General features: G+C 39.9%; 1 protein-coding gene across 1 annotated transcript; it reads right to left on the reverse strand.

Moving 5' to 3' along the window:
* Positions 1-2,726: 2,726 nt before the first annotated feature.
* On the reverse strand, positions 2,727-12,073 carry LOC139294544 (rab11 family-interacting protein 2). Its single transcript, XM_070916459.1, has 5 exons — positions 11,721-12,073; positions 7,946-8,352; positions 6,668-7,019; positions 5,195-5,273; positions 2,727-2,951 (listed from the first exon to the last, which is right to left on the reverse strand). The coding sequence occupies exons 1-5, from the start codon at positions 12,071-12,073 to the stop codon at positions 2,727-2,729; spliced, it is 1,416 nt and encodes a 471-aa protein (XP_070772560.1).
* Between the last annotated feature and the right edge of the window lie 242 nt (positions 12,074-12,315).

Genomic DNA, 12,315 nt, shown 5'->3' on the forward strand with positions numbered 1-12,315 from the left:
TGGCTAACTACCAATACAGGCTAGTTAAAGCTGTTGGTAAAGCCTGTAACAACGAGGAGACAGAGTTTACACTTCAGCACATGTAGAAAGGCAATCAGTGAGACGCTTTTCCGTACAGGAAAACAGATTCTTATTCACATCATCACATCTTCTTAGTTAGTATCATATAATACTCATCATTTTGTGAACCGATTCGAACATTTTTGGCTTTACAAAATATATTCAGATCAGATAACCTTTTCCAATACAAAGGAATTTACCCAACATCTGTGTCACACCATCGCATACTCATAATGAATATATCTTGAGTTTTGTCAGACTAAAGAAACAAGAAATTATCTCTTTGGATACACCAAATACTTTAAAAGGCAAGCAAGGTTCAATGGCCTTGTTAGTGGACTGTATATTATTATACATTTCAGAACTATGTATTTCAAAGCCAACCAGAATACATTCAGTAACTCGAGATTTGGACTTTAAGTCCAAAAAGAGATCACATACCTTCCGATGAAATAACTACTTTCACAGCAGCAACAAAATAGGTTTCTGAGTGGTGTAACATTCATGAAAAATTAAAGTTGACAAGTCTTTTTGACTGTTGACATTCTATAGATACAGTGTAGCACTTTGTCCCAGCTATGATTTGGTATCATACAGTGTAAAGGTCAAATATTCTGAAGACTTGAGACTGGAAAGTAATTAAAAAACAGATGTAAATACCAGAAATAATACCAGCGAAAGGTGGGTCGTCATCTGATAAACAGGTTTTAGATATCATTAAAAATGGTGTGCAACTTTGATACTACAAAGCATGTTTAACACTGTACATGAAGCTGCTTTCCAATAAATAAGAATGAACAATTAAAAATGTAAACCTAAACGTCAGTAAGTGATTATACTATTGTTGAACATCGAGCATAAGCACAAGTATAGGTGATAAAAACTCAGCCTCTTTGTGAAACTAAAACCTTTAAGTAGTCATTTACTTCATTTTAGTACCAGCAGTGCAATCCAACAGCGGCCCTGTAGCTCACTCAGCATTTGTTCAGTAGAAACAGATAAATTAACAGAATTAAAGAGCGCTGTTAAACATGGAAACATGTGTTGTTATGACATTAGTGTCACAGATTGAGGCGACATACGAGATGACATAAAACTGTGAAATGAGGACAGTTAACTTCTGACATAAGCTGTCAAACTGTTATTTGTGACCTTGAACGAATATGATTGGCTGTTTACCTTGAACAATTCTGAACTGGTTCTCATTAGTACTCAGTGAACTGGTAAGACACACTTATTTTTTTTGTGAATGTTAGAATTTGGACTGTTTTGACAATACAAAAAAAAAAAAAAAAAGCTGAAATATACAGAGTACATAATTAATTTGTGACTAGAATTTCATTAAAAAAAGGTAACAGATATGAAAGCTAATGAAATTATCAAAATTACATTAAAATTAAAAAACTGTATTAGTAAGACCTTAAGACATGAATATTTAATTACATGAGCATTTTTCTATGTATTTGTACTAACTATACAGTGTTAATACAGTAGAACAGGTGGTGGTGGTGGTGGGGGACTGGGAGACAGTAGCGTTTCTACCATAAAGTACCTTACAAATACTTTCAAATAATGATCATATGTAAATGAGCTATGAAGTATTTATAAATAAAGATTGTACAGCATATATCCACCTGTGCAGCTACGTACCATTATTACAATCTTCAGCAAAAACTGTATTTGAAGGAGATGAAGGCTGGTCAATCTGTGGAGGCTGTAACAAACAACTCCAAGCTTTTCCAGTGAATCAAATCAATATTAAGAGATGAGTTCAACTCAAAGATGTGATTAAAATGTAAACAAGAACATTACCAGCAGTATATAATATAATTATTGCACATAAAGTCAGTAAAATGATCACCTTCAGACCCTTGGTCCAAGAAACTTAAATGATAGTCATCACAAATAAAATAAAGAATGAAAAGTCAGTAACTGATAAGAATGTACGTTTGTTCATTTAAAAAAAAAAAAAAAAATGCATGACTCAGTGAGCGAGAGAGAAACCAGACCCCCAGATACTGTTCTACTTCTTACCGTAACTCTCTTTCAGTGTTTCTAAGAACCACTCAGGCTATTCATCCACATCTGTGGCATAGCAGAGACTCGGAACCTCCGCTAAATGTGTTTCATAGTTTAGATGGAAAGTTTAGTGTGTAAACAAAGTAACAACTTCATCTTATCAACCACTTGACCATATTTCAGCAAACAGCACACAACTGTGACCACGACATCTGGTAAACATGAATTTGGCTGCTTTTGCACCATAAGAGCTTGCATGCACTGTATGTGCAACAGACCTCTGTGAGTTCACAAGTGCGTACAGTATGAACCTAATCTTTGTCAAAAATATGGATTTGACTTGAATCAACCGAGGAACTTCTCTTATCATGTTTCAGTACCTAGAAATGCACCGCAACAAGTAATCATAAAGTAATTTAGATTTCTGACAAACAAAGAGGGCAAAAAAACCTGCATGAACTAAAATAACCAAAACATTGAAAAAGAGTCTATAAAAACTACATCTATTGAATGAAAATGTTCTAGAGCAAAGATATAACTCAATCATGAATTTGGCTTTGATCAATCCCATTTGTTCCCACTTATTTTACCACATGATACTGATACATGAGCTACTGTGAAACCTTCATTAGTCACTTTTCATCCTTCTACTTTTTACTAAGTTTACCCGCCTTCTTTTTTGGCTCATAGGGTGTCCGCAGAATGCTCGGCGTCTCCTCCATGACACGCACAAGTAGGTTATCGATGTAGTCTTCCAGCTCCCTGATGTGGGCGTCTTTCTTTTTCACCACCTCTTTCTGCTTGATGAGTTCCTGCACAACTTCCTCAAAGGATAAGTTGCTATAGGCGGCCACGCTTTCCCGTGTCACCTCCTGAATAAGGAAAACATGTAAACGCTCAATTTAACCCCAACACATTTTGAGGTTACACACTTCATATTCACCATATTGTGCGAACATATATTTTTGTAAAAGCAAACCAAAACGGTTGAATGATCTTCTCTAAAATGTCAGCATCTGATAACAGAGGCAAGACTAAAGATACCCTTTAAGTTCACTCACAATGCAACAGAGAAAATAGACTAATTAGACGTGTTGGCCTAACGTGACATAAACTGTCATGTGTTTATATCTTCTTCTCTGTTGCTAATAAAGGCTAATTTAGAGTTGTTAGGATGAGACTGTTCTCACTGGATTTAGCACTGACATGTCAATAAATTCTACAGCAGATGTTATGATCTAAAACTGTGTAACAGTGTTTATAATGAATCAAGAGCAGTTTAGCTGCTCTAATGGGACTTAACTTTGACACTACAGTAAGCAGCTAACATCTTGAGACAGTTGTTCTACTTTTTCTTTGGTTTCAAGCCTCTAAAAAGCATGATCTCTCGAACTAGAGAGGGTTCAGGCACAAACTCTAATGAGCCTGCCAGAACTTAATAATAAAGATTTCCTAAAAAATGGGAGTCTTTGTTTTGAGGGGGAAATGCCAGGCTGCATATTTGTGCAATTAAATGTCAAGCTAATAAATACCAAAATAAGGATGCAACCCAAGCCCAGCTTTGCTCTTTGAGGACAACCTATTTGGACAGAGCAGTGTGGTACGGTATGTGCAGATCGTATTGCGCGGGTACGAGAGGAGCTGTAATCGTTTTTAATGAGGGACCACTTTATCGCTTCAGTGCTGGGCATCCTCCCCCGAATGGATAGAGCAGCAAAGCCTTCACCCTGTTTAAAATACCACACTTATCAGCTTCCACTCCCATGCACCATTCAAGCCTCTACTGCTGGGTAAAGACAATGCAGAAAGACCTGGAGCGGGACTGCTTACCAGGTATCTTATCGCTTCTAACAGCACAGAGGCTACTGTGGGGCAACACAAACCAAAATGAAATATTTGCCACCAAGATTAAATGTCCAATGTAAGGAGCGTTTCGAGAACAGAGCTTGGTAACCTATTCCTCACACGCACACACACACAACATAAAAAAAGGAATCTCACTGAAAGATACTGCACTTAAGCCATCCGAGAGGGAATAAGAGAACTGACGGCCATATGGAAGTGGATGTTGGTTTCACATACAAGCATGTGTACGTGCACATGCTCGCTTGCTCTCCCGCTCTCTCTCTCTCTCTCTCTCTCTCACACACACACACACACACAGCATAATAATCAGGAGCTTTAGTGGCTGGTGACAAAGGCCTGGAAATGACCATGAATTGGCAAAGTAATGATGACCATTTTTCTGCGATCAGTAGTGAGGAGAAGATAAGGCGCACACTTGGCATTCTCCAGTTGTGTCATTACAGTTTCTAATGAGCTCAGCTTTGAGAATCTAAAAGCTCAGTCCTTTGAAATCTCTCACTGCCCTCCCTACCCCCTGTGTGTGGTTAATTAGGGCCTTGAAGCGGAGGAAATGGGAGCTGCCATTTCTGCAAGACACTGCGGCATGCACAGGGGCACATGTGTGGATACCGACAGCCCTCAACACCCACAAAGAAAGGTGAGGAAAGCCATTATCAGCATTCTCTTTCTCATTTAGGCATCACTTTAGCAACTGCTTCCACTGCTCCCTCGTAAATCTAATCTTTTCCATGCGACAGTGAGCAAATTTGGGGGGGTTTTCAAATTGGAAATGTAAACAAATTTAAACAAAAAACACAAACTACAAAGGGTGTACGTCATGTGCAAATAATGTCATAATCATTAAAAAGAAAAACAAGTGACATTTCTGTGCCTTTCCTCAACAAAAACCTCCAATTACAGAATCAGTGCAACACAGCACTATGACTGACCTTATAGACTGAAATTTCACACCACTTCAAATTATGATCAGATCAGACATGATGACCGATGTGTGCAGCTGCTAATTAGTTGAATGGCACATCTGAATTTTCAGAGGCCTCAGAGATCAATGTCACCAGCTGCTATGTCAAAAGAAACTTCTCAATTAAAAATCTGCATTACACTACACAGGAAGTAATGACACAGTCACAACTGCTGGGGTCATTTCTCCACTTTTTTCATCTCGATCATTACCAGGTAAAACTGACAACCTGCAACAATATCACCTGATAAATCATTTGCTTTTACAAGGAGGGTTGTGCTTTCTTACATTTGTCTTGCCATAGATGTCCTTCTTCTTCTTCTTCTGGCCAAAGGTGATGTCTTCATTTCTTGTTGACTTTTTATCACTGCGAAGCAATCAAAGAGGAAGTCAGTACTCACGTGAAGGCACTATGGTGAGTAAAAACAGTGACGCACAAACAAACGTGCAATAGCTTAATATTACAGTCGCTCTGACAACAACTGTTAGCTTGTGAGTGACGTGTTATGGGTATAATCATCACCATTCTGCTAATACAGAGGCTCTGGAGTGTCTATCGCCTGAGCTAATAAAATAAATATGGTGGCTGACATAGTTTATCTAGAAATAAAATATGCATTATGGTATGTTTTTGCTGCAGATGTGAATAACTTCATCAATGAATAATTTAAACCACCTTTTTGTATTCATGCACCACATTATAAATGACCACTGAGCTACTGTATGACAAAGGCAGCAGTAAAGATGATGGACTAGTGCCTACAGAGATAAGTGGTTAATTGGGTGGTCTATCTCTGCAGAGGATCTCATTACTATAGCTCAGAGGGCTCCGTTATCAAGCTCAGGCTCTCTAAAGAGCCACTAATGACACCTTCCACTCTGATAAACCAGAACTTAGCCACACTGCTCACCAACTCTTCATATAACACAGGAAACAGATGTAACCGACTCGGTGGAAATGCTTGAACAACAATACTTGACAACAGAAGGGGGGCATATCGGATAGTAGATTTCCATCAACAAGGTATTCGAAACTTTATGCAGTAACCAATATCCTGTAGTACAGTGGCTGCCCCACGGGATTGTGAGATGACTTATGGAATATGATGAAAAACATACAGTAGTGATACAGTATGCTACAAATATATAAGTACCACTGATGCAGATTTTAGCCACGTAAATGCAGGCGAAATTTAAAGCATGGAAGAAATGGATATTTCCATGGAACCTTGCAGAGGATTATCTCGTAAATGTTCGTTGGCGTGAGAGGACAAATCACTACTTTAAATATACATGAGCATTTATTGTACATTTATGTTCACCAGAGAGGGGGAAATTTACAGAAGTTGCTCCTTCAGAGGGAAGTATTCTGGATTTCTATATAGGGCACTCTAAGGCCAAGAGGAATAAATGAGCAATTGGACTTTAAGCCATTTTTGTACTGTCTTCTGGATTATATTTGTTCTCAAAAAACGGACATATTTGAGAACAACTAGAAATTTAGTGAAGGGGTGGATGCGTTGAGGTCGACTGCAGATTGACTTTAAAATGAGTTTATTCATAAATATTCAGAGATGGAAGAGATTTAAATATGCTGCATATTGAAAATTTGCCTGAAAGAGTACATAATATGTTCCTTTGTTTCGAAAAGTGGATATTCAACCTTTTCACTCATTCATGGGTTAAGTGTGCGGTGTGTTTTAACTTTCAGAAACTATACAGATTCAAAAAAAAACAAAAAAAAAACAGGCTTTGTAGTACCTGGCTTTGTAGTTGGAGATGAACGGGTTAGTGTCTGCTTGCGAGTCTCCACTAAATGGGTTGGGGGAACGCAGGTCTCCAGAGCTGCCCGAACGCCCCCCGTTGGTCTTGCGGCCTTCCTTCTTTCCCGTCACGCGTTCCAGTAGGCTGACCTTCTCCTTTTTCTCCTTCCGCTCCGCCCGGTCCCACAGCTGCCCGTGTTCCCCCTCAAATGGGTTGCGGTTGCGTGGGAGCGTGGCATACTTCTGTGGCAGGGTGTCACTGATATCAGTAAAAGGGTCACTGTGTGCCTCGCCGTCCTGGTAGCCTGGCACCTCACTCTGGGAACGCCTGTGAGGGCCGCCTGCACTCCCTGGAAGAGAAACCAAAAGTAGTACATCATCCTATGACGTAGTTATGATAAAAAAAAGATCGAAGCAAATAACTAATCACACTTTAATAAACGGGTAAAATATGGGATTATTGTAAAAATCACCACTTGTGTTGTGTCTATGTGTTTATACTAAGGTTAATTCCAAGTTGGTCTTTTGGCATTTACAACCAATACCACGCCACAAAAGAAACATTTTGTTGGGAGCAGTAAAGACAGCTTGTTATATTATTTACACCCTCTAAATCTGAAAAAGCACCCCTCCTACCTTCAGAACTTTAGAAAGGTTCCCCTCCCTTGCATGCCAATCTGAGTAATCACAAAGAAGCTTGTAAGATAAGTCATAATCATCATAATGTAAATGCCTCAGATAGTTGTGCAGTGGAGATCGGACTGTCAAGATGGAGTGGGCAGTGAGCTGAGTAATCTGATTAGTTAGGGGGTTTATATAACTTATATTGTAAATATATTAAATTTAAATGATACATATCCCTATAGCTTTGTCTCTTCTATCGACCTCTACTGATGACTAGTAGAAATTGCAACAGCATCCCATGTCAAGAGCCAGACAAGAAGAATTAGATAGTCAATTTAGACCAGGTAGACAACTAAAACACTGTGTTAAGAGACACCATACACAACCAAAATAATATCATTATAGCACTGCTTTGTCATTTTAGTGCTTGAGAATGAGGCCTTTTATCCTTCAAACATAGCTGAATTTTTAGCTGAAAGACAGCCTCTTGCTTGTCCTTGAGAATGAAAATATGAGAAGGTAGCAATAAACATAATTGGTGTTGACAGTTTACCTATCACCCATTTCAGATTCTACAAAAGAAAACGTAACTGCCAAATATTGAAACAAACTTCGGCAATAAATCTAAAACAACTGAAGCTTTGGTCCTCACCACTCTCCTCTATGGAGTTCATGGAGTCCAGTTTGGGCCGAAAGTGGGTTCCAATGAGATCCGACATGGAATGGGCTGCAGAGAGTTTATGGGTCCCAGCGAGTAGTGGTCTCTTGACCTTTGCTTCAGGCTGGGGTTGTGGTTCTGGAGCGAAGGACTGACGGTTAGGCTCCGAGTCGCACATGGCAGAGCGAGGCAGGATGGCTGAAGATGTGTCAGAAAAGCCGCTGTCATGTTTGCGACCCTTCATTTTGTCCTTAAGTTTGGAAAAAGGCGAGCGGGGCTTTTCCTTCATGGAGAGGTCAAACATGCTGGCTGTCATGTTGTTCCTCATGAACTGGATACTGACTTGGATGCGGCCTCGCTCTTTCCTTTTCTTCCCCGGCTTGGATTCCAAAGCATACCAGCTAAAATGAGAGTGGAGGAAGCTGAGCAAATTCAATAATGCAATTTATATAAAAAGAGCTGGATTTATGAAAATCTTCCGACTTAATTACACGTAATTCAACGTAATTCAGGAAGACAGGTGCACAGAGTCAGAACGTGGTAAAAGTGATTACACTATCAAACAACACAACAAATGGGAAAATAGCCACTAACATCTAATGTGCTCTACCTGCTTCTTTGTGGACATCACAGGAAAGGTTAATTTGAGCAGACTAATCCAGAAGCTACACACAAATGCAGGGACTTAAATCGTTTGAACTTTTTTTTGACAGAAGTGAGAATACAATTTATCATTCAGAGGATAAACATTATTCTTTGCAAACATAACATAAGAAATAGCAGCCTGCTGCTGAATAATATAGACCATTTCAGGCTGCTTTTGGCCTCCTATTTGTTTAACCTCTCTGCTTTTTCAACTGGAAGTAATGGGATTTATGCCTTCACTCTGAGCGAAATAAAGTGGCATTTGCACAAATCTGGCCTTTGTTCAGAAATACAACGCAAGCAATTGGAAATTGCAAAGCCACGCCGCACTGCAACCCAACAGTCCATACATGCTAATGAGACATATCCGCTGTGTTATAGCGCTTATGACAATGTCCTTTAGGAAACCAGCATCAGGATGAAACGACTATCAGTCAATGTATTCTTTCTGCTTTTGCCACATTAATCTGGGAAATGTAGTAGGTATATTCTCAAGAATGGTCACATCAATATATTGGCCTTTGCTCCAGCCCACCTCCATCGTGGTGCAGTTTGATCAATATAATCAATTGCTCAATCTTACACTGTCTTTTCTTTAAGAACGCTTTAACTGAATTGATTTAAGTGTAACATTTTAAATCGGATTCAAAGTCAACTTCAAGGCATATTTGCTCAAATGCATTTGTTTTCATACAATTACTGACATTTCTTCCTGGGTTTAAATGGAGATTTGTAGTATCAGTTGAATTCCAGTGTTGGTATTAGCTTTTCAAAAACCGCAGCTGTTCTAACCGCTATTCTAAACGGTCTAGCTCGTGGCTCAAGAGCCCAGTCAGGAAAGGCCTTGTTGGGTCCAATTCCCAGGCTGCGCGCCATGCTCAGTCTGATCAGCAGCCACAGCATGCCGCTGCCATGGGGCCAGGGCTACACGTCACGTGTGTCTCAAGGCCAAGATAAACCTCCCTGTGCTTGGAACCACAATCCTCCCACCCGGGCCTGGACCGCTGGGAAACTCTTCACAATCAACAAACACAGGTGTGCGATAATTATGGGCTGCCTACTCAGATATCAAGACAGGCTTTCCTTCCCAACATGTCAGTTCAAAAACATTGCGGATAGGCCGCGGTGAACACAGACCCACTGTGGAGTGTGGATATAGTATCGAGGGTCCCGGTGTCATTGTCAAGTATGCCTGCAGTGTGGGATTAGGCCAACAAGCAACGTGAGCATATCCATTACAGAACCTCTGCTGAAAAAGTGCACGGCCCGAGAGGTGCATCGCTCAGGCACTTAAAACAAATAAAACCATGATTACAACATACTGTGATTCTCCCGACTGATGGGCAAAGAGGAAGTGTGCTAATGTCTTTCCATGCTGTACAGGGAGCTAATTAACACCAGATCCAATTGGGTTATTCTGTTCCTGTTTGCTTAGTGTGGGGTGAAAAAACATGGGTGTGTTGGACTTGTAAGGGTCAACACCCTCAAGTTTAGCCAAACATAAAACTGCCTCTTCAAGCTATGATGGTATGTACAGCACATCTATTCATTTTTTCTATCTGCTCAAGCCTTTTTATACTTATTTCACACTGGGAATAACCTTATCCCAGCATGCACTAGGCATAGGGTGGGTAAACAGCCTAAACAAGTCACCTGTTTAAGAAAGGCCTGACTCAGTTAGACAGACACCCACATTTACCCACAAGTATCACACCTATATGCCATTTAGAGTCTCCACTTCACCTGACTTGCATTCCTTTTGGGCTGAGGAAGGCACACAGCGTATTAAGACAAAATTAAAACACAAAGAGAACGAGTGAACAGCCAACAGTTGAAAACAACTGTATGTATAGGAGTGACTAACAAGACATGTTTGGCCAGCTCCACTGGTTTCAATTAGGCCAACTGGTGCTCACCATGTCAGTGATTAAGCTAAAATTAATCTCTCAACAATGCAGGCCAATTCATTGCTAAGCCTCAAACAATAGAGGGTTGATAAGATGGAAAAGTTCAACCAGTCTGTGGTCACTAACACAGACACTAAAAAAGTGCACTGCCTCCTCTCTGATAGTTTAAAACTGAAGGAGAAACAATCTTCTTTTCTGTTTCTGTTAGACTAGTTCACCTACTGAGCCACAAACAATTCAAGTTCTGCTCTTTAAATGAAAACAGGTCTACATAATAAAATGTATTTCTAAAACAAGTACATAAAGTGAATAAAGGACAATGCAATGGTATTCAAATCATATGGTGTAAATGAGTGAGGTCATAAACCTAATTGAGAGCAGGGTACCGAAAATAACACACAACACACAACACTTTGTCATTAGGTGTAGACTAATATGACAATAACACATGTAGAAAATGTGACAAAGAACAACTATTTTCGCCCATGCTGTAATCCACTTATGGCTGGAACAGTTCTGCAAATATTTTCCACTTCCTCTCAAAAGTCCATTCCTTTACCAACAGCACATTGATGCATGACTTTGAGCTGGAGTTAAGTACTTGAATGCTATAAAAGTATCTCACACAAAAGAGCTCAAAATTCCAGATTCAAACAAGACAACTAAACTCAATTTAGTGGCATCCAAATACAACTGACACATGCCAGTGTCCAAATTCCAATTACTATATCCAGACGCTCATCAGCTTGGTATTTTAGTTTTCACTGCAACAAGCGTTCTGTCATTCACAAGCAGTCTCTTGTAAGACTATCACTGTGGCTCTACGTAGTATTGTAACATTTAGTTGGTGTAAGACGGTGCCCACAGTGGTTGCCTTAAATTTCAGGCTCAATTTTCACTGATTGACTTTGTGCTGCCGTGATAATCCAAATGAGGCATACTGCCAAAACAAACCAAAACTTTATGGTGAGAACTTTGCAGCGAGCATGAATTTATGTTCTGATTTTGGATTGGTGATTTGTACATTTTGACGGGTGTGCGTGCATTACCTGAATGGATTCTGCCTGAAACCTGCTGCAGCAGAGTAAAACAGTAATTGATGCTTGTCCCCAGAAAGTAAAAGCAATGCTAGCCTATAACAAATTTAAAAGTATGGCTTGTTGTAAAATGATGTGCCTTGAGGTGAGATCCTTACTGCTACAATGTATGATACTTACTCAGTTTTCTTCCGCTCCTTGTTATCAAAGATTTCATTAAGGTTGATGGACCTCTGACCCAGGAATTTGTCCATCCCAACCAAGGACCGATGCATCACTATAAGGCAGAGTTCATATACTTCTGGGTTGCCCTCCAAAAGTAAACCAGGTAATTCAAAGGAGGCTTCTTCTCTCCAGACAGGGTTAAGTGTCTTCTCTGCCACTGATGTTGAGTACTTTTCTTTGCCCAGCTGGATGATAGTGTAGGCATCATTGGTGCCATTTTTGCCCTTGGGCTGTAAACCGGTTGCTTGAAGGACAGTGGCTTGGACATGGGTTGGAAACCACTTTTGAGACTGCTCACCCAGTGACATCATCAGCACTGGTTATCAACTGAAAGCCATTCAAAACAAACGAAATGATAATTTATGTAGTTAGTTTTTTTAGGGAGTGTAGTGTGCAAAAAGAAACAAACATGATTCACTATAGTTTGTTGTCCATGTCAGTGGGGTTTAAGTGCCTACAGTAGCGATCATTACAAGCAATGACAAGTCTGACAAACTCTGCAAGCCTCATTTTCTGTCAAATCACAGATGTCCAAGCCACTGGTGAGTCA

The sequence above is a fragment of the Enoplosus armatus genome, chromosome 12, assembly GCF_043641665.1.
Source record: "Enoplosus armatus isolate fEnoArm2 chromosome 12, fEnoArm2.hap1, whole genome shotgun sequence".
In the NCBI taxonomy this organism is placed as follows: Eukaryota; Metazoa; Chordata; class Actinopteri; order Centrarchiformes; family Enoplosidae; genus Enoplosus; species Enoplosus armatus.

Coding starts and splice junctions, on each gene's coding strand:
- LOC139294544 (XM_070916459.1), bottom strand. CDS start 12,073: ATGTCACTGGGTGAGCAGTCTCAAAAGTGGTTTCCAACCCATGTCCAA. Junction 7,020..7,945: donor GAACTCCATAGAGGAGAGTG/GTGAGGACCAAA, acceptor TTTCTCTTCCAG/GGAGTGCAGGCGGCCCTCAC. Junction 5,274..6,667: donor ATCTCCAACTACAAAGCCAG/GTACTACAAAGC, acceptor ATTGCTTCGCAG/TGATAAAAAGTCAACAAGAA.